General features: G+C 32.8%; 1 protein-coding gene across 1 annotated transcript; it reads left to right on the top strand.

The window, feature by feature from the left end:
- The first annotated feature begins 134 nt into the window (after nt 1–134).
- On the top strand, nt 135–26,193 carry LOC106055729 (WD repeat-containing protein 44-like). The gene is made up of 23 exons (XM_013212129.2): nt 135–298; nt 3,049–3,085; nt 3,415–3,476; nt 3,853–3,931; nt 4,190–4,710; nt 6,898–7,126; nt 8,450–8,629; nt 9,761–10,042; nt 10,349–10,485; nt 10,991–11,086; nt 11,221–11,282; nt 11,789–11,847; nt 12,809–12,889; nt 13,075–13,119; nt 13,632–13,722; nt 14,170–14,252; nt 15,244–15,357; nt 16,129–16,251; nt 17,497–17,688; nt 18,051–18,152; nt 19,397–19,512; nt 20,516–20,643; nt 20,738–26,193. Exons 1-23 carry the CDS (start codon nt 240–242, stop codon nt 20,944–20,946), a joined length of 3,087 nt encoding a protein of 1,028 aa, XP_013067583.2. The 5' UTR covers nt 135–239; the 3' UTR covers nt 20,947–26,193.
- The last annotated feature ends 14 nt before the right edge of the window (nt 26,194–26,207 follow it).

The raw sequence follows: 26,207 nt of genomic DNA, 5'->3' as shown, positions 1-26,207 counted from the left end.
CTTTTATCATTTTACAAAAGTTTTGTTCGTGAAAAGCTATAAAAAGAAAAAAAAAAGGATTTTTTTTTTGTTTAGGTCAGGTATTAAAATAACCAAAGGGAAAAAACTCTCATTTATTCAAAACAAAATGGCTTTCAAATCAACAAAAATAAATTTTGTTGTTTTCTGACACATAAATAAAGACTTCGTTATCTAATATAGTATGTTGATGAATACAATCTTATAGTTTTTATAATAAAATGTCTTCTGGCAGTGATCAAGAAGAATTCTTTGATGCTGCTGATGAAACCCCATCTCCGTAAGTTTTTTTTTTTTTGTATCAAGTGGATTCAAGTTGACTTGGACTTGGACCAAACACTGAACAGTGAACACATACACTGGAAACACTTCAACTTCAGACTTCAAACACTGGCGTCAGTGACTGTTGACACTGTGGAGTATTTAGATATTTAGATAGTATTTCTGTTTGAACTGTTTCAAGTCTCAGTGTTGAGTACTATTTTAGATTTAGTCCAGAGTAGGTAGATGAAGATGATATAGAATAGAGTAGACAGGATTTAAGATCTACTCAAATCTACTCATCTACTGACAGTACTGATCTCTACTAGACTTAATACTACTAGTGACTCTTGTCTAGAATAGTCTAGATCATAGATTCATAGACGATAGATTTTATCGATCTAGCTAGTTTAGTAGTAGTAGTAGTAGTACTAGTAGATCTAGAATAGATATAGAATATCAATATCTAATAGACAATATAGTATCATATAATGATATATAATCGTCTAGAGATCTCTTGAGTTTAGAATAAATAAATCTCACTAGTCACTAGATCTAGAATAATCTAGATTTATACTAAAAAGTTTAAAAAGTAAAATCTTAAATGACTTAAACTTAAAATGGTTTATAAAAATTATTGTTATTTAAATATATCTCTTATTCTCTACTAGATCTATCTTATGATGTCTTATCTGGAATATGAATATAATCTATTTTTTAAAATCTAGTATTTAGACTAGAAGTGACTAGATCTAGATTCTAGATCTATTAAATTTATTAATTATTAGGTTAAGATCTAGATCTAGACTAGTAGACTGTCTACTTAGACTTTAGACTGTCTAGAGTAGACAGTAGTTTTAGAAATCTATACTATAAATAGTATAAAGTAGAAAGTAAGGCGTATGTATGTATGTATCATTGTATGTTACGAATAAAAATCAAAACTGTTTGACCAATCTTGATAAAACTTGGCCCAGATGATTCCAGCTACCCGTCGCCTCAGCGTGGTGCCTCCGGTGGAAACGGTCTAGTAGTAGAACTAGATAGGCTAAGTACAAGTAGCGAACCAGGCCTGGCCGGGTCATCTTTTGTTTTCTATTTTGTTGTCCAAAATTAACTAAATTACCTTTCGCTTTGATATAAAAGAATGAAGGTGGGGTTTGGGTGGTTATGAAAACTAGGATATATTGGCCTCCTTAAGTTGTAGAACGACTATGGTTCATCTCGCACATATCCTCTTGTGGCTGTGGAGCCCTATATTGGAGAGACACTCCCGTCCACAAATATCTCAGGTTAAGGTGGCTTTTGCTTCGGTGGTAGAGGAGCGATTTTTTGCATTGTTTGTTTTTCTTCCAGGGCTGAGGCCCATGTTCTTTCGCTATCCATAGCTTTCTTGGTCACTGTCTCTCTCCATCTGGTGCGGTCAAGAGCTATGTCTTCCCAATGGTCAGTATTGATGTTCATAGATTTGAGGTCCCGTTTTATTACATCTATGTAACAGAGGTGGGGGCGACCAGTTTTTCTTGAGCCAGTTGCGAGTGTCTGTAGAGGATGACTTTCGGGATGCGTTTGTCCTCCATCCGGCGAACATGTACAAGACAGCGCAAGCGGTGTTGTCTGAGGGCTGTAAATATGCTGGTAACACCTGCTCGTGCAAGGATCTCAGTATTGCACACTTTTTCTTTCCAAGTGATTTTCAAGATCCTACAGAGACATCGCAAACGGAATTAGCTAAGCCCTCTCTCCTGCTCCGCGCAGGTGGTCCACGATTCACCACCACACAGTAGTGCAACAACAATGCAGGCCCTGCAGACCTCCATCCCGGCCACCACACTGAGCCTCCAGTTCTCCTAAACTCCCAACCCGAGTCCAGCGAAGGCCGAGGCAGACCCCCCCCCCCCCCCCCATGTTAAACCACCTCAATGAAACCCATTGCTATGTTGAATGATGCAATCTATCTCCACATCAATGCTATGAGACTGACAAATGTGTTACTTTAAAAAAAAAATGATTTCCTTGTATGACTAAGATTGGTGGACTACTCAGCATCTTTAGATTTTAGAGAAGTTTAAGAGTGAAATGAGTTCAAAGGTCAAAGATATTCTGAGGTTAACTTTATCATTGAATTACTACTGCAGGCTGAGGCAGAAGTTTATTGTTCCCTTTATAAATTTGTGTGCAGGCTTATTTTTCATTATTTTTTTTTAAAACTCTAATAAACATTTTTTACATCTAAAAAAATTACTAACCTGTTTGTAGGTTTTTAAGTAAAGTAAGTAGTAAAGTTCCCCTTACAGAGCATGCAGTGTGCAGGGCAGATGATGTTAAGGTCATCTGTTTCTTTGGCCAACGGTTAACAACATGTACAATACAATAAAGCATGAGGCATATATTGTTTATTCATATTTAAGCTCATAATTGTATAGCTGTAAGGTAAAAAAAAACAACAATATTTTTTTACTTTGAACTATGCTTATATTTATTAAAGTTTTCTATCACAATATTAATATTTAGCATAGCATTGTTAGCCCACTATAATTTTAACCCTCAGCCATATGAATATTTATTACCATTATATCAGCTAGCCCAAAAAGGCCATTTCATTTTAACTGATAGTGTTATTGAATTATTCAATGTTAACCCACCCCAGTGAAACCCATTGCTATGTTGAATGACACAATCTATTTCCACATCAATGCTAGATCACACAACTTGCCATAATCAATGTTGTTACTTTGTGCTACATGGTCAAATTTTAATTTATTTCAGGCCTATTCTCTCTGGCGTGGCTCCAAAGGTTGTCACTGTAAGGAAACATTTTTTTTTTCATGTGATAAAAGTTAAAAATAAGAGATGGGTACATAGCTACAAACAAAATAAATCCAACTATAATATGCTATACAATTTTAATAGCTTTTGAGTTTTGAATATAATATCTGGACTATCTCTAAATACATGTACTATTTTTTTTTTTTTTTTTTTTTTTTTTTTTTTTAGATATTATAATAAATAAAATATTATACAAATAATATAATAATAAATAATACAAATAAAAATAGAAAATTAATATCAGTGCAGCATAACTTGAAATGTCAGTCTTATTCCTTTAATTATTGTTATTTATGTGAATCACAGATTTCAGATTTAGAAGAAGAAGAAAGGCGACTTTTACAGTTAAAAAGGCGAGCAGAAGAAAGGTATGCTCTTAAAATATTTCAAAAGATTTTACTTACTTATTTAAGTAAAAAAAATCATTTTAGAATAGCAATCTTATATATCAATACGTCTATAGACTGTCAGGCCTCTTCACAATAGCTTGTTTTTCTAATAATAATAATACTAAAAAATAGGGTATATTGCATCATGCCCATTATGTGACATCATTCATAAAATGAGAACCTCTGTATAAGCCACATATAGTCCACTTTCAAAGTCTGGTTATAATGAACTAATGAAAGATATTTATCTAAAATTATTATACATTGGCAGGAATGTTTAACCATGATTTTATTTTGTTCAATATTTATTTAACACAATCTTACATATTTGTTGTCCTGACAATTTCTATTTCAGAAGAAGGAAGGAAGATGAAGAACTTGACAGGCGACTTATGCAGCTTCAACAACAGAAGAAGTCTGAAGGCAGTTCTAGGGTATGTTTGATTTCTCAACTTTTTTTTCTGCCAAACAGATTTCCTTTATTTCTCACTACCCTCCAAAAACTCTCACCCTGCACATTTTGTTTTTTTAAAATACATCTTCCATAACCCACTACTGGTTGACAGTACCTCTGTAAGTTAAGAAACACCATTTCACAACTAAAGCTAAATGATATATTTTTGTTTAAATATTATTTGAAAACTAAAAGCTTAAAAATTGGAATTTAATTTTCTTTTTTATTGGTTTCTCAGGAGCAAGAATTTCACCAGTCTGAGCATGAAGGCAGGATGAAGAAACTTGAAGAGATGCGACAATCCATCGGCGCAGAGCACTCCTTCTTCTCATCCTCCATAGATTCCTCCTTAGAGAATGACTCGCCTAACACCTCCACTGACATTCCAGACCTCTTTGCCTTATCCAGCGTGCGTTCTGTCACTGCACCCAAGTCCAGAACCATCGAGAAGATGGAGAACAACGGCACCCCGAGCAACGCCCACCGGCAGCATGCCAAGAAGAGATCGGGTTCTTGGGGAGACTTGCCCAAAAATGACACGGAGCTAAAAATAGCTGGGGGCGGAGAAGGAATCAATTTCTCTTCCCCAGATCCAGGCAATTCTACCAGCAGACAGTCTAGTCAACTGTTGCCTGAGGTCAGAACAGACTCAGATGTTCCTTGTGGGGCTTTAGATGTCTCTGTTAATTCTGAGACTTCTAGACTGAGTGGTTCAAGTAGAGAAGAGAAGTTGAATGATATGGATCAAAATATGGAGAGGTAATGGTGAAACATTTTATTTTCATGCAGTTTTTCTTTACTACTTTTGCAATAAATTATCAAATTAATTGTTGATAAGTGTTACTTGAAAAAATAAATCTACAAATCAATTTAAAAAAAGAAAATCTTCTTAAAATCCTCAAAGTCTGTTAAAATTTGCTCATATCATCCCACATGAATGGTCTTTTTTTTTTCTTAGTAGCTTATTGACACATTCTTGAGTCCAAATACACCATTTATTTTTCCTTTCTCTACCCTTGCTGTGGATTAAACAGCTGTTTGGCTAGCTAATCTTACACATGATTTTTTTCTTCATTTTGTTCATCTAAGGGTGACTCCACCTTTATTCATCCCTATTACACTTAGAGTACTTTTTAGCACCTTAATTTTGTACTTGTCTTATTCTCCTCCCTAACTACTTTTGTATACAGTCTCCACTGTAGTTTAGGACAAGCTATTTCTTCATTGTTATTTCATTAGTATAGTTAATAGAATTAACTAGCCTGTATCAAAAGTCTGTTCTGTCTCAAGACGAAACCAAACCCAGTGACTCATCTGGGCGCATCCATTGCCTTCCCAGACAATAAGAGCCATATATATATATATATATATATATATATATATATATATATATATTTATATATATATATATATATATATATTTATATATATATATATATATATTATAATAATCTTTATTTATTGTCCGTAAGGAAATTTGTCTTGCAATTTGTGCATTACACCAGACAAAACATTATAACAATAAAAAAACAAAATGTACATTCACACAAGACTTACTCATAATTTACATGTGAAAAGTTAATATCAGATTGTTTCTATTTAATGATTTGATTGCCAGGGGAACAAAAGAGTGTTTGTGTCTGTTTGTCTTTGCTATCGGTGTCTTGTATCTCTTTTTTGATGGTAAAATCACAAAATCCTGACCTAAAGGGTGATTTTTTATTTCTAGAATCTTAAGCTTTTTTAAGGTTGCTTGTCTCTTTTTTTGCCAATGACTTTACCAGCAGCATTTAGGATTTTATGTAGTTAACTTTTATTTTTAATGCTCCGATTGCCATTCCTGGCAGTGATATTGAAACTTAAAATATTGCCGATGTGAGCGTGATAAAACATAGCCAAAGCCTTTTCGCTAACATTAAACGAAGGCTAGTTTTCTTAGTAGTCGTAATCTTTGCTCCCCCTTTTTGCAGATATAATTAGTATTTGCAGTAAAATTTAGTTTATTGTCTAGGATAGTACCAAGGTATTTAAAGGTTTGCAATAGTCTCACCAGCTACAGAAACAATATCATTTTCCTTCTTGTCCCTACGAAAATCGATTATCATTTCTTTGTTGTTGTTTTTTTTACATTTAATAATAAAAATTATCTTGACAGTATTTTTCAATGTCTTCTATTTCTCTGAAATATTCACTTACGTCTGAGCTCTCTGAGAGCAGGGCAAGAAAAGCCGCATCATCAGCAAATTTTGTGAAGGAGCAAAATGTACTCTCAGATAGAAAATAATTGGTGTACAAAATGAACCACAATGGCGATGTCACAGCTCCCCCAGGGGCGCCCCTGTGTTAACTATGCCTCTCTGAGGTCTCTGGGTCGAAAATTCATTAGCCCATAGTATTATATATGGACTAATCTTTAATATAAATATCTATATTGTTATAATTATGAAGTAAATTTACAGAGCCACTATAAATTGACATCAACTGTTAGTAACAACTAGTATGACTTAGAATAGATGGTTTGTAGCTCTAATTAAAGTAGTAATCATTTGTACTAAACATTTTTTTGTAGAATGACCTAAAAAAATTATTAAATTATGGTAAAAAATTATTAAATTATGGTAAGTAGGAAATACATTCATATCAGTTTTCTTTCACAAAATTGTAGGAGCATTTATATTTTCAAAATTCATTTTTGTTTTTACATATTTTGGATGTTCCTTCAGAATTGAAAATGATTATATTCTAGCCCAAACCTTCTGCAGAACCGCAGGAGATTGCAACGGGCAGGGGTTCAAACCTGGGACCACCCATATGACAGTCCTGAGCACATACCACACAACCAGGCAGCCATCTTTTACATCTAAAAGGATCCTGCATTTAGCTTTTATATTCATATTTATTAATATAAATCTATAGTTACCATATTTCCAACACTTCCATTCCCAGGTTTCTGCCTGACAAAGAGAAGCAAAACAAAAGTCTGACCTTGTTAATCAGTGGCAGTAAAGGTAGAGGTGACCTCAAAACAGACAATGTTGTTGACACCATCCTCCAGCAGACACATGTCGAGCAGGACTGCGAGCCAGATATTGTTAAAAGCACCAAGTCCAGGACTCCACCCCAGCCAATGAAAGCGCCTGTGGCACCACCTAGAAAGAAGAAGCCCAAGTGCCAGGTATGAACTTTTTTTCTTCAATGCATATTTTGTACGGAAAGTTTGTGACTTTCCCTTTCTTCAACAAATTGACCTCTAGTCATTCTCAAGCAAAAACAACTTCTTCTTCTTCTTCATTGTTCTCATTGTTATGTTGGAGTGTTCATATGACTAGACTAATACATGAGATGAACTGCGCAGTGGTTTCCAAATCAGGGAGCTCTCCATATAGTTTTCTTTCTATTGGGGTGATTTGGGGCCAATGTCTTATACGGGCCTCTTGGTAGAGAGAGCAGTTTTGGAGGACGTGGTCGGCATTTTCTGGTGATACTCCACATGGGCAGATTTCACTGGTTCCAATTTTGAGCTTCCGGAACATGTGTTGTCGCATTCTGTTGTGTCCGGTCCTGAGTCGAAAGATTAGACGTTGGTCTTGTCGGGATAGCTTATAGTAAGCATCATCTTTCTTGTGATTTGGATGGGAGCTCGTCCATTTCTCATTTATTTTATCTGCAATTAATTTCTTCTGGATAGAGTGCAGAGTTTACTTGTGAGTTTGTTCTCCCACTCTTGGCGAGTGTGTCAGCCTTCTCATTTCCTGCTAGTTGTATGTGAGCTGGAAAACAACTGATGGCTCACAACAAATGGATGACTGTTCCACAGATTGTCCTTGTCGATCTCTTCTTTGATCTCTGAATAAAATATTTAATTCATATTAAAGATACAACTTTTACTGTAACTCATGAAAGGGTCTAACAATTTATTAATGGTCCTTAATCTCAAAAGATAAAGAATAAATAGTACTGGGTGATTTTCTTCTACTGGTACCTTAAAGTGACATCATATCACTATATTTTCTCTCCTTTCAAAGAAATATTGACATTTAAATTTGTTACTCTGCAACATATTCTACATAACCACTCGAAAACCTTCAGGCCAGTGGAAAAGCACTTGGTTGCAAACCGATTTTTTTTAGATTTATTTTATGATTAAAATGGCATCCTTATAAACTGTTAATCACTGAAATAAGTGAGCTTTACATCAGCCCCTCAATGGAGGGCTAGGTCTTCAAGGGAACTTTATTTATAAGAATCCTGCCATGGGAATCTTCTTTTTAAAAAAATAAAAAAAAGAGAGAGAGATCTAGAAATCTGATAATATAACCTATTTGACCTTGTTTCAATTAGTAAAAGTTGGTACAATGCTTTGTCTTTAAGGACTGCATCATGGTACTATTACATATAAAACATCATCCTGCTCTTATCAGTAATGTTATGAACATGTTTTAAAAATGGATAAATAATGAGTTGCATAAAATGTAAAGGTTTACTGTTGTACTTTCAGGCACAAGCACAATCACAAGGAACAGATAGCCTAGAGGCGTCTGGATTTGGATCACAAGAGTTAACTCCCCCAATGTTCCTTAGAGGCGAGCCACCATCACCAAAATTAAGCAGAAAAGGGAAAGATAATGCATTGGATGTCAAAAGTTTTTTGGGAGGCAACAAACATATTTATGCCAGTGTGAGTATGTCAGTCTGTCAATGCAGTACAATGCCATAGAAATTTGCTGCCTGTTTTGTAAACTTTTATGCATGAAGAGCTCATCATGTCTTATTCTGAATGAAATGAGAAACTTGAAACTCTTATTTTAGTGAAAACCAGATGTTGTATCTCTTTTTTTTTTTTAAAAGCTTAACCCAATAGCTCCTATTTCCGGTTCAAAAAAACCCTTTCAAAGTCCTAAGCAAGGAGGGATAACTCCGTATTTAAAAAATCCTAAAAAATATGTATTTTGCAAAAAATAATCAAATTGAAGATCAAATACAAATAAACAATCAGATAACTTTAAAAAATAGAACTATATGTCTAGTTTTAAAATATATATACGTTTAATACCACTAGATTATAAAAAAACTTCAAAAATACTCATTTTCCCACGTGAGGGCTTATACACTGGGGCTATGGGCCTGTTCGTTTGAAAAATTATTTAAAAAATAAAAACCTTCCCGATTTTATTAAAATAGAATCGGTAATCTCCAAAATTATTTGTAATCACGCTTGCAACGAGACTAGAGGAAATCTTGTTTTTAAAAAGTTTAAAACAAGTATATTGAGTAGGGGGTTTTAGAAACGTTCTACAACGGTTTAGGACAAAAACGGGAAAACGTTTCCAACTGCAGAAGGAGCTAATGGGTTAAATAAACATGCCAATACCAGTGTCTACCTGACTAGAAAATAGTTTAGGTATTGTATATGATTGCCCACACAGCAGTTCATGGTGATGTTGTGCCCAAAGGAACATTTTGGGGTTAGCAGAATTCAATTACAGTAAAATCCACCCAGAAAACCTTTTCTTCTTGTTGGTCTAGATCTATTACAAATCTAATTAAGATAAGATAAGATAATTTTATTGATCCAATCAAATGGAAATTCAGTTTGACTACAATTGACAACTTCAGCGTAACTACTTTACAGAAACAATATGGATGAAAAATTACATGACTGATCCAAACTAATTGAAACAATGACACACTTCTTATAAGCTTGTTTTTTTTGTAAAAGTATTTAAATGTTTTTCTTGTTAGTTTACTAAAATTATTTTTTATTTTTTTGTTGCTGTTCTGTTTATTGATTGTCCAACTTTTGTTCTAGGATACAGAACAATTAGGCTCTAGCACAAGCCACCTTCAAGATATCAACATTCCATCTGGTACTTCATGCAGTGGGAGCAGCAGCCCTTATTATGTCTCAATCAGTGGCAACAGCAGCCCTAACTATGCCACAGCAAACATTGGATCTGCCGAAACCCTTGACAGTAACCTGGACTCTTTGTCAGTCCAGATTCAGCATTGGCAAAGTTTGGGTGACTGTGGCCGTGAAGCTAGTCCTAATCGTCGACCTAGGTCCCAGTCTGGAAGGCCTTTGTCTGATGAGGTTTGTTGTTTTTAAATCTTTTCAAAATCTTATTATTGTATATATGATCTGCTTTGGCAAAATGAGTTTTTAACTCAAGAGGTCAAAGTAAAAATATAGAGAATTCAAAAGTGATTTATGTCACATTCTAATCCTCCATCAGAAATTATTCACATTGAAAAAAATTTATTTTTTTTTACATCTACAGAGGTAGAAGTACATTTTAATTTGAATATAATTGCAGATAAGAAAACTGTTACTAATACCAATCACAATGAGGATGATAGTGATGATGATATATTAGATATATTTTATTTTTTTTTGCAGGAGATATTGGAACTGGTTACCTTGAAAAATCTGGACACTGGTGAAACCATTCCACTAAGTGTAGCAGAAGACAAGCTGCCAAAGTGTGTTAACCCTCTTGCTTTGCACATTATGAAGAGAACCAAAGAATACAGCAGGTGCATTACTTTGTCACATTCAGTGTCAAACTTTTTTCCCTTAAATTTTTAAGTTAAAAAAAAAATGAATGTTAATTTCTATCACATAATATACAAAGAGTCCATAAATTATTTGTGAACAGCTGAACTAATTTTTTGTTTAAAGCACTCAAAAAAAATTAGGCATAGGGTTTCTATTTTGTTTTTGTTGTTAGTTTTTGATACAATCCTTAATTTGTATCTATCTAAATTTTTTTTTTCTAAAATAAGCCGTTAATTTATTAAAATGTTCTTAAAAACAACTGTTGTAAACAACATTATAAAACGTTACTCAAATTTGGTATATTTACTTCCATATAGTTTGATTTTAATCAACGTACAATTACAAATATTTTTATCTATCTATTTTATTTGTTGACTTTAGTGCCAATAGTCTATCATTTTATGTTTTTTATGGATATAGATCTATTTATATATTTTTTTTCTAGTGGTTACTAATAATGTATTTAAAAAATATTTTGTTTAGTGACACAAGTCTCCACGTGGATGGTATCAGTGATGAGTCTGATTCCAGATCAGAAAAAAGTGCTGCCTCCTCCAGTAACACAGTCCGGAGGAAAGGGTTAGTTACTTGATAGTTTGTTTGAAATCAATGTTCCTTGGTTTCCTTTTTTTTATTATTGCTTCCAAATCATATGAGAGCTACAAACCATTCGATCATTGTCCATAAGGTCATCTCAATCATTTCTGTTTCAGAATGAAGATGAAAAAGTTCTTTGGTAAAACAGTGAGCAGAGTGAAGTCTATGGCAGATTCTGGTAATTACACTAACTTGGTTTAGATTTTGAGCATAATTAAGGACCACTGAAGTCAAAGATTAATATATTTGATAATAATATTTGATAAATTACTGATTTTTAAAAAATGCTAAGTCTAATAGAAAAACCTCTTGAAAAGTGGAAAATATATGTGGTTAACTATAATGACATATTTCAAAAACCAATGGAAAAAATTGATATAAATAAGCTTGAGTCACACTGTAATGTAAAATTCATAGTCTATATCAGGATTAGAAGTTTACCTCACTTTTGGTCAGGGTGTTACAAGGTCATCTGTCATCATCAAGAAGTACATAGAAGTCTAATTCATAAAGCGCTGGTTGTGTGTGTGTATGTGTTTTATGTGTTAAAAATTTGTTTGTATTTGCATCTATATTGTTATTGTTACAGTAGTTACGCTGATGTGGTCAATTGTAATCAAACTGAATTTCCATTTGATTGGACCAATAAAATTTATCTTATCTTTAACAATTTTTTCTATACAGCTTTACATAGTGACCCACCAGTTGAAGAAGAAGTCTCAGTAGATGGCAAAGTTTTTAAGGTAACACAAGCAGTTACCTATTACATTATTTATTAAAGGGTGAAGCTTTTTCTTTTTTTTTAGCATATAAGAGAAAAAAAGAGGAAAGTTTTAGTTAGTGGAATAATAGAAAGCAACATTTCCCCAAGCTCTTGAAATTCATTGGCAAAAGCTTATTTCAGTCTAATCCATCCTACTTTAGAAATTATTTTTTAATTTACTCATATTAAGACTAAGACTGCTTTATTGATCCTTACGGAAATTTGTTGTGATTACAAGGACTCGTTTCTCATATAAAGACAACACAACAGAAAAATACACATAAATCCAAAAGACACAGTGCACATCCATTGAAACATTGGAGTAGTAACAAATTACATGAAATATTAACAGAAAAAAAAATAGAAAAAAAGAGTCCAGTATAATCAGGTCGCCTGCTGTGTAGCACCCCGGAAGTCCACATAAGAGCAAGGTCATGCTGAATTAGTTTAATAGGAACTAGTTAGGTTGTCATACAAATAGAGACATTCCATCAGAAAGAGATAGGGAGGACTTATGATAATGTGGAGGGTTTACTTAGACTTTGATCCTCACACACCTCTCTGCCCATTGGTTATCTCAAGCTGACTTCACTGAGCTCAGAGGTTAATAATGTCCGCTGCCTCATCTTGTGCATTAGTCCATTGGGTATTGGATTTTTGGTATTGGAGTTATAGATTACATGTTAAAATGATAATACAATAAACAGAAAACCATTCATTGTAATTATAGAGAAATTGTTTACTATAATTATAATTACTGTTATTTTTTAAAATCTTTTTTTTTACAGATCAAATCATCCAGCAAAAATAAAGGGCCCTAAGTTATAGATTACATGTTAAAATGATAATACAATAAACAGAAAACCATTCATTGTAATTATAGAGAAATTGTTTACTATAATTTTAATTACTGTTATTTTTAAAAATCTTTTTTTTTACAGATCAAATCATCCAGCAAAAATAAAGGGCCCTATGATTTCTCTCAACCCAGCTTACTACAAGAACTCAGTGGGGATCACTCTGTGGGTTTTTATACATGCTATCTTATTTTATATTGCCATTCAGATGATTTAATCTAATTTTTTGAAATAATGATCAAAAATATTTTGAAACAATTTTGTCTTTTTTTGTTGTGCTAGTAGAACTCAATATTATAACATAATTACAAATTATTGTGAAATAACGTGAAATACTATCTGACCTTTAGGGTGCTATCTGGACCATGAAGTTCTCTCCCTGTGGGAAACTTTTAGTAAGTAAACAATTTAGTTCTAATACAAATGAGATGTGTGTCTGAGTGGCAAGTACTGCTTGCCTACCTATCAATGGGGTGGAGTTTGATATTCAAGCTCAAGCTGAGGTAGTTGCCTATAGGCTGCACAGAAACTTTCCCCCCACCAATCCATATTCTACTAAAAAATTGTATTTCATTGGTTTAATTAAATCTTATTGGCAATAGCCAGGTTACTATGTAGATCTAGACTAGCTCTTGTAGAGTCTTGGGCTTACATTATGATTTTTTTTAACAATGTTTTGTTAAATTAAATTGTTATTATTATCTTTATTTTAAAATAGTATAATTTGGTTTTAAAAAAATAATTCATAGATGCTTAAGAATGTTTAGTTCAGCTTTAAATATAAATTTTTTGGAATGAGCTTGTGATAAAAAAATTTATTTGTATTTGTTCTCACTAAATGAGTCTTGTTATTTAGGGTTTTGTAACAAAAAAAAATATAGATTTATATATTTCACTTTCTCTCCAGGCCACCGGAGGACAAGACAGTATCCTCAGAATATGGGTTTTAAAATCAACTTATAGTTATTTTGAAGACTTCAGACAGAAATATGCTGACAGTAAGATTTGTAGATAGAAGATATTAACGTGGTGATTTAATTTTGTTACTAAACTCACAGGTTTGATTGAATGAACTGTTTTGTTTACAGTACCATACTATCTTGAAACAAGAAAAAACAAAAACTTTTAGTGTTTTCTTCTGAAACAGTTACATTATTCCAGAATGTAGGAAGAGAGAAAAAACAACAATCAGCAAAAAAGACATACTTTTTGTTCCCTTAAGAGTTCAGTTGCTATATCCAGGGCATAGATAACTTTTGAGGCAATCAGAAACAAGCTATGCCCCAGTAGCTACTTATTTAAGGCTATAAGGCTATGGTGTGAGGTTACTCTCAATAAATGAAGTAAAATTGTAAATTTTTTTGTTACATGATTTTTTTTACTTCTATAACATTGAATGTTGTTACTTGTATTTGTTACAACTTTTTTGAACACTTGGCCCACAGTGAGGCTGTCTCCTGCAGTGTCTCATGACAGTTTGAACTCTGCCTCCTCGTCAGACTTATTAGCAGCAGCCAATGATCCTCTGGTAGGTAATCTCACTATTTACTAGATGTATTAACTCACTGATTTCTATATAAGTGTGTGTCTTTGCTAAAAATCCACTTTAAAATAAGAACAAATCATTTGTTATATTAAGCATAATCTTAAATGTTGTAGTATGATTTTTTAATTTTTATTTCGCTTCTTACTTCTGTTCTCTGTACTAAAAAAAAAAAACTTTTAGAAAAGAAATGTATTTCACTTGGAAGACACTCTTTGGATTGTAGTTCTTGAAATGAGTTTCAGAATTGAAATTAGCACTCTTCTTTTCATTCAAATTTGTGTAACCTGTTCTAAAAATAAATATTTAAAAAATTTATTAGTACTAGATTTGATCTACACATTATAAAGTAGAAATTGATGCTTTGAAATAGCTGAGTATCCTGACATTCTAATGTCTTCAAAAGACAAGGCATTATCTTGGTACTAGTTGAACCTGTACAAGTGTCTGAACATTCTAACATTTCTTAGTTGTCTCTGTTGCACCTGGTACATTGTACAACAAACACACAAGTTCTTTCCCCTCCATCTGTTTTTCTCTTCTGCACTTGACATGTATATACTGAATGAATCCTACAATTGTAAGAACTCTGCCTTCCACCTGGGTTTTTATGCTGTGCACCAGCGAACATGGGACAAAGAAATGACTGTTAGAAAGAGAGAGAAGCAACAAGAAGAGAAGTTGTGAGTCAGTTTTCTAGATAAAGAGAAGCCTTCTTCCTTTGTCTGATGACTGGCATTTAAACCTGGAGCAACACTGGGAAGTCTGTTGTTGGACTAAGAAATGTATTGGTAGAAAGGTCATGGAAACCTTATACTTGATTCTGTGTGTGAACCCAAGGTTAGACCATCACTCTCACCTCTGTGTTTGTCAGTTTAAATAAACATCCATAATCTTTTCCTGTTTACTTTTGTTGAGTAATACACTACTCACTATTAATGCTCCTGCTCATTAGTTTTCTTTCTTTTATTTGCAGAAAGAGTTAAACCAGCAGTCAGATGATGATGAAATCAATGCGCCTTTCAGGAAAACTCCATTTTGTGTTTACAAAGGACACACCGCTGACCTCTTAGATTTATCTTGGTCAAAGGTAAACACATTTTTTTGCATAAAAAAAAAATCATCAATGAGCTGTGTCAGTTTAACTAATGTCACTGTCATCTTACCTGTAACTTGTTATTCTGGCTAAGTTTAACTAATGTCACTGTCATCTTACCTGTAACTTGTTATTCTGGCTAAGTTTAACTAATGTCACTGTCATCTTACCTGTAACTTGTTATTCTGGCTAAGTTTAACTAATGTCACTGTCATCTTACCTGTAACTTGTTATTCTGGCTAAGTTTAACTAATGTCACTGTCATCTTACCTGTAACTTGTTATTCTGGCTAAGTTTAACTAATGTCACTGTCATCTTACCTGTAACTTGTTATTCTGGCTAAGTTTAACTAATGTCACTGTCATCTTACCTGTAACTTGTTATTCTGGCTAAGTTTAACTAATGTCACTGTCATCTTACCTGTAACTTGTTATTCTGGCTAAGTTTAACTAATGTCACTGTCATCTTACCTGTAACTTGTTATTCTGGCTATTTACCACAACCCTTATTAACCAACCCTCACACTCCTGTCTTTTATCCTTAGTCTCTTTGTTTCCTTTTTTGTTTTTACTTGCACTGTGCAAACGCTATGCAAGATGTTTACATAATTTCTATTAGGGTTTGATAGTACTGTTCTATTTTTTCAATCTTAAAAGTTGTTTTTTTTTCTTTATTACTAACACTACATAAAAAAATACTAAATGCTATACTGCATTCTTTACTCTTAATTTCAGGATACACTGAATTCTTTACTCTAAATTTCAGAATTACTTTATCCTGTCATCCTCCATGGATAAAACAGTCAGACTGTGGCATATATCACGAAGAGAGTGTCTGTGTACGTTCCAACACATTGACTTTGTTACAGCTATTGTCTTTCATCCAAAGGTGAGTCACTACTTAGATATCTTACACTGTGATGTTCTACAAGTCTGCTTTGAGCTGCTCAAACTACAGTGACAAGAATTGACTTTGATGTAGATAATGTAATGTGGTCTTATGGACAAAACTTGAGATGCATCTATTGTTATAGATAATAATTGATAATAATAATACAATACTCAGAAAGACACAAAGATAACATTCCTGTTCCATATGCTAGGACAAATTTGTACAACTACTCCTTCTTCCCTAGTGCTATTAGAGCATGGAATGGGTTGCCTGAGCCAGCCAGGAAAACCAATGACTAGGCAGAATTTAAGCCCTTGGTTAACATGCTTGATGCGTAGGATGTAATCATCTTCTTTTTTGAAGTCATGTCTGTATTTTAATAGATAAGATAATCATCTTTGATTTTTCTTTGTCTTACTTTTTTAAAACTTGTTGCATGAGTGTTAAAACCTCTGGCTGCTAAATGATGGTCACAGTTTTCAATCCTGATTAATGTATCTAATTACCAAACTGGGAAACCAGGTCCCTATGCCCAACATTGTGAGTCTAAAAATCTTTAAAATCTCTTGTGATATAAAGTGGAAGGACAGTTGCAACCCACCACGATATAAAGCTTGTCCACTTTTGTTGATTAGTAGTGAAGAAATCATTTTTTTAGACTAAGAACAGAGTATTGCAAGCTGCTAGAACAAAAGTATAAGTCTCTGTGGAACTGTATTCCAAAGTGAGTTTCCTTTGAGAAAGCTTGGAAAATTAATCTGGCCTAAGTAAGAGTAATAAGAACATAATCTATCTGGTTTAAAACACTTCTACACGTCTTATTCTCAAGTTTTCTTGAGTTTGTTGGCTGTAGACTCTAAGAGCTTGGATAAACAGAAAATGATAAGCACAGTCAACTAATGAAATGGTTCTAACAGTTGCCCTTGAAAGAAAAGATGAGTACATATGCTTCTAGCTTCTAAAAACATGAAACCGAGAGGCTAAGTACACTTTGTCTTGACCTGACTACCTATCAAGGGGGGATGGAGGTTTGACCCCCGACTCAAGCAAAGCTGTGTTTACTTAGTGCCTAAAAGCAGCATGGAAAACCTTCTAGATAACCCCTACCCCCACTGCTCTACAAAAGAAATTGAACCATAGTGCATGAAAGTTGCACTATGTAAAAGCTATTTAAAAAATGAAAACACCATAATAAATATCATAAATGTTGACATTAATGTGTATGCTACCTGTCCCATCCAGGATGACCGCTACTTTCTAAGTGGATCACTGGATGGCAAGTTGAGGCTGTGGAACATTCCAGACAAGAAGGTCACTCTTTGGAATGAGCTTTCTGGAAGCTCCAACCTTATAACCACTGCAAACTTCTGCTACAACGGAAGATTGGCTGTTGTTGGTACTTATGATGGCAAGTGCATTTTCTACACTACAGAGGTAAGTTGGCTCATTTAATATTGCTCATGTAACATGTCTTATTTAAGATGACTTGTGTAAGATACCTTATGTAAGATAACTAATGTAAGTTGACTCATCTAAGATGGCTCATGTTGATTAGTGTAAAAATAAAATAAAATGCCCAATATTTTTGTTTATTTGTTAGATATTTCTTTAACATCATATTTCTATTAAGTAACCCTGGGGTACTTTTTCTCTTTTTTTTTTATATACCCTTGTTATCAAAGAACAAGAGTTAGGGTTGGATAGCTGGCATTACTTAAAAGACTAACTTGAGACATCTTCCAAGTTTTATAGTTTTATGATTTATGACAAGGAAATTGTTCTTTCTTCTGTTCCAGCAACTCAAGTACTACACCATGGTCAATGTCAGGTCTTCTAGGGGGAAGAATTCTAAAGGGAGAAAAATCACAGGCATTGAGACCATGCCTGGAGAGGAGAAGGTAAACCTATTATTGCTCTCTCTCTCTCTCTTTGTCTGTATGCCTGTCTATAACATCTATGTTCATGTTAGAGATGCTCTGTATGTTTTGTTTAATCATCAAAGATTAGCTCTTAACCTATTAAGTTGCCACCCATGATGAGATCATAAAGAGTTGTATGTGGCTCAAAATGTAGACTGCAAAGAAATGGACATGATATTCTTACCTTCACATAACAACTACCTAACATGTTTGAACTGACCAGGTTAGAGGTCAAGCTGTATATGTATAGGGCCATGATCAAAATATGGGTCATTTTTTGTTTTAAGTCAAACTGAAACAGTTGTAAGTCCTTTAAGAGATATTTTAGTAAATAAATATGCGAGTCACCCAAACAGAAACAAATTTCACTAAGGGTGAAGGCTGACTTATTCATCTAGAAAAAGTCTTTTTTTGGGAGAATACAAAAGGAAAAGGAGGCAAGATATTGAGGTCATAGGTCACTAGGCTTTTCATTCATAATTATTGATTGTTTCATATGCTTTGTTTAACTTACACAAATCATTTCTTCTTCTTTCTTCTCATTTTTTTTTATGTTGGAGTTTCAGACCATTAATTCTATATCTGAGATGAAATGTGCAGTGCTTTCTAGGCCAAGCAGTTCTCCTTATAGTTTTTCTTCTATAGGAAGGTTTCGGGGCCAGAATCTTGTTCTGGCATCTTGATAGATGAATTTTGTAAATCTCTGGCATATTATTTTCATTGGATTGAGTTTGAAAATATTTAACTTTAAAGGAATTCTGGAGTAGCGTGGCTGAGTGGTAAAGCACTTGGCTTGCGAAATGAGGGTCCTGGGTTCAAATATTGGTGAAGACTGGGATTTTTAATTTTGCAATTTTTAGGGTGCCTCTGAGTCTACCCAGCTCTAAATGTGGAAAAGTGAAGGCGATTGGTCATTGTGTTGGCCACATGACACCATTAACCAGATGACTGCATGGTCTGAAAGGGAACTTTAATGTTAATAAAAGAATTGTATTCAAGTCTGAACCTGCAAATGTCATGTTACTTTGAGAGACAAAAAGTCTAATTGATAGAGTGAACAACACAACTCTCAATCAAGGTTATGCAGCACTATTATTAAAGAGTGACTTTTATTTATAAAATTGGGAGTAATACATTTCTGGGAACTATTTCTCAATTTTAAAACAATATTTATAATTTCAATCAATTTAAGCAATAAAAGTTTATCTGAATGTCTGTCATAGATATTGATCACCTCCAATGACTCGAGGATTCGTCTTTACAATCTCAGAGACTTGACATTATCCTGCAAGTATAAAGGAAGCATGAACAACAGTAGTCAAATCAGAGCCAGTTTTAGGTGAGTCAAAGAAATAGACAGTTTATGTTTTGGAAAAAATCAGTGGCTGATTTCTTAGAAGACTTACTGAATCTTTTAAACTTAAGACTAATTTAAAAGATATTTGCACTGACCTTTATCAACACAATATTCAGCTTTATTTCATCAAAAAGTTAGAAACATTTGTCTCACTGCCTTTTTCCTTTTATCATCAAATCTCAAAATTTGAAGACACATAAACAAACTATAAGACATAAAATAATTCAATTTGATTGCAGCAATCATCACTTACAAGACTTCTCTTCAACAGGTTTTAGTAAAAAAAAAACATTTACAGCTATCCTTGATCATTGCCATGTTACTTTGTTTGATTGATATTGTTACAATTCTCTATAAACCCTTGACAGAACAATATGGCTAAGTCACTAACCTGACAACTTGGGCTCAGATATAAAGAGACATTTTAATGAGTGTAATAAATAATGAAAAGTAAACAACTAAATACTTTACAATAGGCAGTAGTCAATTTCTGAATATAACAGATCTACACAACTTGTACTGGAATCTCATTCTCGCCTTAACTCCTCTGGTCCTCTACTGGCTTGACCCAACCTTGTCGAAACAACACTCAGTCAGATAACCCTAACACCGTTGATCTACACAGAGAATGTTTACATCAGTCCTTTTAAGTACACAGGCATGTGTCACGTGTTGATTGATTAGACATAGAGCATCACAGTTCATTTACAACAATAACTTAGAAGTTATTGTACAGTTACTTTTTTAAACTTATGTGTTTGATGAGCTTATGATTTCACTGTTTATTTAATAGTCAAGTTTAAAATAATTTTTCTCTCATTTTTTCAAATCCTATTGGATGAACCATGATTACTATGTTAAAAATTAAAAAAAAAACATTTTGTGTAAAAGCATTCCTAAAAAAAAAATTTTTCTTTAGTAGTTTTAAGAGCTTCAAAATATAAAAAGTTGCTTGATATGTTATTTTGTATTTTTAACTCTGAAGCCCAACTGGCAAGTATGTTGTGTGTGGCTCTGAAGATCATTTCCTGTATGTCTGGAAAACAAACCATGAGTTTATCAAGTTCACTTCTGCTAGAAGAGATAGAAATGATTATTGGGAGGCTATGAAAGGTAAAATATCATGCTAAGTTAGCTCTTAAAATCAGGCTAATGAAACAACTTTATCATGTTGACTATTTTCTAAAAATATTTTTTTTTATCATAGTTCATAATGCAGTAGTGACAGCAGCCATCTTTGCACCAAATCCTTCCTTTATTTTTCGGATGGCAGAACAACAAAATCTGGAGCAGAAAGGCCAGCCTATGTCTGTCGAGGATGACACAGAAGAGCGTGAGATAATTGTGTCAGCAGACTTCACTGGGGTCATTAAGGTCATCACAAACAGGCCTAATAGTCGGAGCATGTTCTTTTGATCTCACCAAGAAGAAAATAAATAGAAAAATATGAACCAAAAACGAATTTGCCGCATTGGCCATGTTACAATGAAATCGTTGAACTTGCCATGTTATAATTTACTATTGTAAATATTGTGTACAAAGCATACTTTGTATCTAACTTTTCAATTTTAGGCTAATACAAGAAGCAATATAACAGTACAGAATCATTAGAGTCTTCAGTTTAATGTATATTCTCATATGTTTGCTACAATACTTGGATTTTTTTAACTTTTAGAATAATCTTTAAAATTATCATTGTTATAGCCCTTTATAGCTACAAAATTTATATCCTTGACCACGCCCCAAATGGTTACCACAAATCATTTGATGAAGTTCTCATGAATTTCTTTAAATGTGTCTTACACTGTCTACATCAGCTTTTATAGTTTCAATTTAGCCTAAAAATGTCCTTTTTCATTTTGATATTTTGTTTTGGAGTCAATGAGCTCAGTGGCAGCAAATTCAGAAATATTTTACAAGTGGAGCCAATACTTTTGTAAAGCAATGTGTTGCTTTTTTTTTTATATTTACATTTATTAATAAGAGCTCTTAATGCTAAGCTGTATTCAATCATACAAGTTATGCAAGAAAATTTAATGACGATCATTGTTTGAAGGTTATTTTTTTAAAGGATACATTTTTAAAATTAGAATGAAATACACTTCAGTTGTACAACATCTGTATAAGTTGGCTGGAGTATGTCTAGATTATCTGGGGTACAAGTCTGGTCTCTATTTGAAGTTGCGTCTCTGTGGTGAAAGTCTGGTCTCTAGTTGCAGTACTAGCTGGTCTCTATCTGGGGTACAAGTCTGGTATTTATCTGTGATACAAGTCAGGTATCTATCTGGGGTACAAGTCTGGTTTCTAGAGTACTACCATTGATTCTATTAAAATAAATTGGTTCACCCATCTAAAGATTAGAATTAAATCTGATTGAATGCCTGCATTTGTTTCTCCCTGGTTTCAAATAAGTTCCATTTAATCAAGAGAGGTTTTCTTAAAGGCATATTGTGAAAGATTAGATCAATGACACAGCACACTTTTGTAAGATCAGTTATAAACCAGACTGCTTTGTGGCCTGCAGTAGAATCAGTTCATCATCTCACAACCTTGCCCTTTAGAGCTTGGTGGACCCAGGAACATCTGCAAATCATAGGTACAAGTCCAGTACCTTGAAAACTTTTGACCCTGCAGCAAAGCCTGTTTAGCCATAATGCTGCATTGATAAATTAATAGTTGTTCATATGTTTGTATTTTTGTCAAAGTAGGTAGATTTTCAACTTTAAATTATCTATATTTGTTTTTGTTTTTTTAGTAGGTATTTATATATGTTACCACTTGCTAGTTGTGAATAGATTTTAGCTATATATCTGTATAATTACATTGAGTGCCTGAAACATATTGTAGATTTCTTGTATTACGCAATTGATAATGTACAATGAACTTTAACCTTCATGTTCCCTGATGATATGGATATGGTCAGTTTTGGGAAATAGTGGCTTCTGTATAATATTTTGTATTGAGAGGTACATTATGCATGTTCTACTATGTTTTTTTTAACGAGGTAACCAAAAAATCCTACAATTAACAAATTTTCAGTTGCTAAAAATTTTTTTTTTATTTCAGATGGGAGAGAGATTTTATGAAAGCATGTTTTTTGTGAATATTATCTTCTGTTTAGATGTTCATTCCTCTACACTGATGTCAGGATGCTGTTTTTTATTTGTTTTTACTTGTGAAATGGTTGACCACAAGCCTTCTCTCTTTCAGCATACAAATGTTTATCTAGACCTACTTCATAAACATAACTTAGACATAGCTCCTCCTGCGGCATAAAGATCTGTCATGGCAATGTCTGAAGCCTCTTCCCACCTGCTGTTCACTGCTCTGAGGTCCTCCAAGAATGTGTGATTCCATGTTACACAAGGACATCCCTGTTTGTGCTTTCCTTGTATTGGCCTCCATGTCATTGCAGCTCCTGGTATGCAGCTAGGAAACCTCATGCGGTCACAACCTCATTAATTGGTTGAGTCCCAGTTTGGTATAGGATTTCTTTGTTTGAGACCCAATCCCTGTAACTGACTCCTAAAATCTGTCTTAGCCATTTTTGTTGAGCCACATAAAATAGCATTTTATAATTCTCCAATAGCAAATCCTTATGAATTGATAGTGTAGCTACTCATTTTGTTATTGTGGAAGCTAAATTGTTTTTATGTTGAGTGGTTGAGTGGATGTTACTTGTCATAAAGAAACCAATGTTATTCACTTCTGAAGTTGATTCAGAGTCTGACTGTGATGTTTCTATTTCAGTTGTTGTGTTCTCACACCACTTTTAATGCCCTTATACACAATAACATTTGCAACAGTTTCTGATCAAACCAGTCATGGATGGAGGTCAAATTGAAAGTTTTGACTTTGTCTGAAAGCCAATTGATTTCTGGTCATTTTGATGTATTATTAATAAATCAGATACTTCTTGATCAATTTTTTTTTTGTGGATCCAAATTGTTCATAATTATAATCAAATTCAATCTTACCTTTATTTATTTTTAATTGTACATTTTGACTTAGTGTTTGAATTTGTTAGACTGCATTATATTTTTATATTCCTTTTATTTCGGGTAATTTCATCTTTTTCTGTAGATATTATTTTGTTTCATACTGTTTTGCAAGAAAATAAATAGAACCATAGATTGGGACAAACCTGTATTTTAAATTTTGTGATTAATTTTTTTTTTTTTGTGAGCTTTGAAGACAAAAAAAAATATGCTCCACTTTACCAATGTATTACTGTGCAATAAATAGATTCATTAATTTATTGATTCCTTTTTTTTCTTTCAATAAGGTGTATAAGGCTTTTTATTTTAACCAACTCTTAATTCTTGTTTATTAATATCTCCTTCAAAGTTTGTGTCTGACAAGTTTTTGAGCATTTTATTGATGATATTGTATAATCTTTAAAAATCACAGATGAGGCTTGAACCGTTGTTTTTTATTCTAAATGGGTCCCCAAGGAGTGTGTGACAATGCTGGCAATAAAGGCTCTACACACTTTTGGTTAGAACCATTAGTTTATTAAAAGTCAACCTCTTATTCCTCTGGCTATCTCATCTGTGTTATATCTATACACTTAGTGGAAATCACACTTTCTAATGTTTAAAAATTATGTCCAAGCTTATAAGGCTGAAATATATTTTTAGCTTTAGTTATTATTTTAAATAAAAACTTTAATTCTGCTACTGATAAGAAATTTCATAATGGTAGTTATTTCATTTCGCTTTTTTTCTGAAATAACTTCTATTATCTTCACCTGTAGCATAACTCTTGGTCTAATAAGTTTGCCATTTAAAATTAGACAAATTTTTTTTTTCCAGTGCTTTATTTGATGTAGGCTTAATAAATTACTGCAAAGATTGGAATACAACTGGTTTCAAAATGAAATGACCATCCATAAAACTAGTTACATCATTTAAACTTTGGCATTATCAAACGCACTTATTTCTAACAGCTGCTTTTTTTGTTTCTTTATCGTCTATCTTGTCTGTCCAATGGCTAGAAATGAGACATAAAAAGAACAATAAATATATTGTGAAGTAAAGCGATCAACAGTATGAAAAATGTTTGATCTGAATGACTGACTATTCTTTTCATCCATTTACCAGAGACATTGCAAGCTTCAAGTTCATTTTCTCATTCATCTCTTTTTTTTTTATGTTGGAAAGATTTCATAAGAATGAAAAAAATCAATTATTTGCCTATAAAAACTATGAAATTATACTTTTTTTCTGACATCAATGATTTCCATACAAAAACTATGAAATTATAATTTTTCTCCAACATGAATATCTAAATAAAAATATATATATTCATGGCATTAGAACTGTTAATTAGTTTTCATTGCTATGCATTGCATTTTATTTCTTTCATTAATGTAGACTGGCATTTTGTTTTGTTTAAACTTTCATAACAGAAAACAAAGTCTATACTATACAAAATTAACTAGTGAAATCTTGGATGCAGTTAATGATTTCAAAACTGAAATACTAAGAGCTTTGTTCAAGCAAGTTATTTGGACAGTTGTAAAAGCAATTCTTTCTTTTTCTCTTCTCTATGCAATAAGTTTAGTTTTTAACATGGATGTGATAACACTATTTTTGTCCAATCCATTTTTATTTGGGGGGGATGGGGGAGGTTAAAGGACTTATATAATGGGCTGTCATTTATATTAATTAAATTGTTCATTTACATGCTTGAAAAATGACATATCGGGACTGTTTATTTGTGACAATATCTGGCCACTGCAACACAATAGAATAATTATATTTTTAGCAATAAAAAGGCATTGTTTCTAGTCTTTGAAATGCAATTTTTCTTTAAAGTTTATAATGTCTGTTTATACATTTATCTCTCATGAACTATTTAGAATAAATATTGGTCACTTCATAAAATAATATAATCTTAACCGAAAGATATTATTTTACTAAGTTTGCCCTTTTTTTAATTTTGTTATTTTATTGATTTCAACAAAAATTTACATTTAAAATGTTATTCATTGTAGCCTAAATTTATACCATTTTGTTTGAATGTCTTCAGAGTAAATCTTATTTTTCACTTCTCCTCTCAGACAAATTGTAAACTCGATTTTATTATTTCTATTGTATTTGGCAGCCTTGATGACAGGTGACACACTTGTTTACACATAATCTTTATTTCTACTATATCTGCTCACAAGTTACACATATATATTGCCAGAACCCATGAAACTAATTATTTTGTTTACTGCATTTTTGGTTTCACATTTTATGTGTCTTATGTGACTCAGTTTTCTTAAAAAGACTGTCTTCAATATAGAAAATTCCTTTTTTGGTTTTGTTACATTCTTCTGCGGTAAATTCTGCATCTGAATCATGTGTCCATTGTTAATTGAGAGATCTTGCAAATAAATCAACTTTATTTCTTAGAAATGATTTTGAAATGTAAATTGAATAAAACAGCGCTTTGTTCCAAACAGCTTTAAAGGATTTTAGGAAATGAATCCTTTTGTTTTTATTGTGTTAATATTAGGCTTCTCTTTTGAAAAAGTTGTTCTTTGTTCTGGATAGATGTTAACATGTAAATGTGTGATAACTACTGTGTACTTTATATCTCATACAATATTTATATTGTGTGTTATTGACAAGAAATGTACAAACAAAATTATAAACTATTGTTAAAATGTAAAATAAAACACAAACCAA

The sequence above is a fragment of the Biomphalaria glabrata genome, chromosome 15 (assembly GCF_947242115.1).
Source record: "Biomphalaria glabrata chromosome 15, xgBioGlab47.1, whole genome shotgun sequence".
Taxonomy (NCBI): domain Eukaryota; kingdom Metazoa; phylum Mollusca; class Gastropoda; family Planorbidae; genus Biomphalaria; species Biomphalaria glabrata.
The sequence above is the reverse complement of the archived record's forward strand: the minus strand, read 5'-3'. Positions and strand labels throughout refer to the sequence as shown.

What these genes read in the sequence shown, in the direction of transcription:
- LOC106055729 (XM_013212129.2), top strand. Translation starts at nt 240, where the DNA reads ATGTCTTCTGGCAGTGATCAAGAAGAATTCTTTGATGCTGCTGATGAA. An exon ending in ATGGATCAAAATATGGAGAG is followed by an intron (nt 4,711 to 6,897) that starts GTAATGGTGAAA and finishes TTCCATTCCCAG; the next exon opens with GTTTCTGCCTGACAAAGAGA. An exon ending in CAGCAGCCAATGATCCTCTG is followed by an intron (nt 14,253 to 15,243) that starts GTAGGTAATCTC and finishes TTTTATTTGCAG; the next exon opens with AAAGAGTTAAACCAGCAGTC.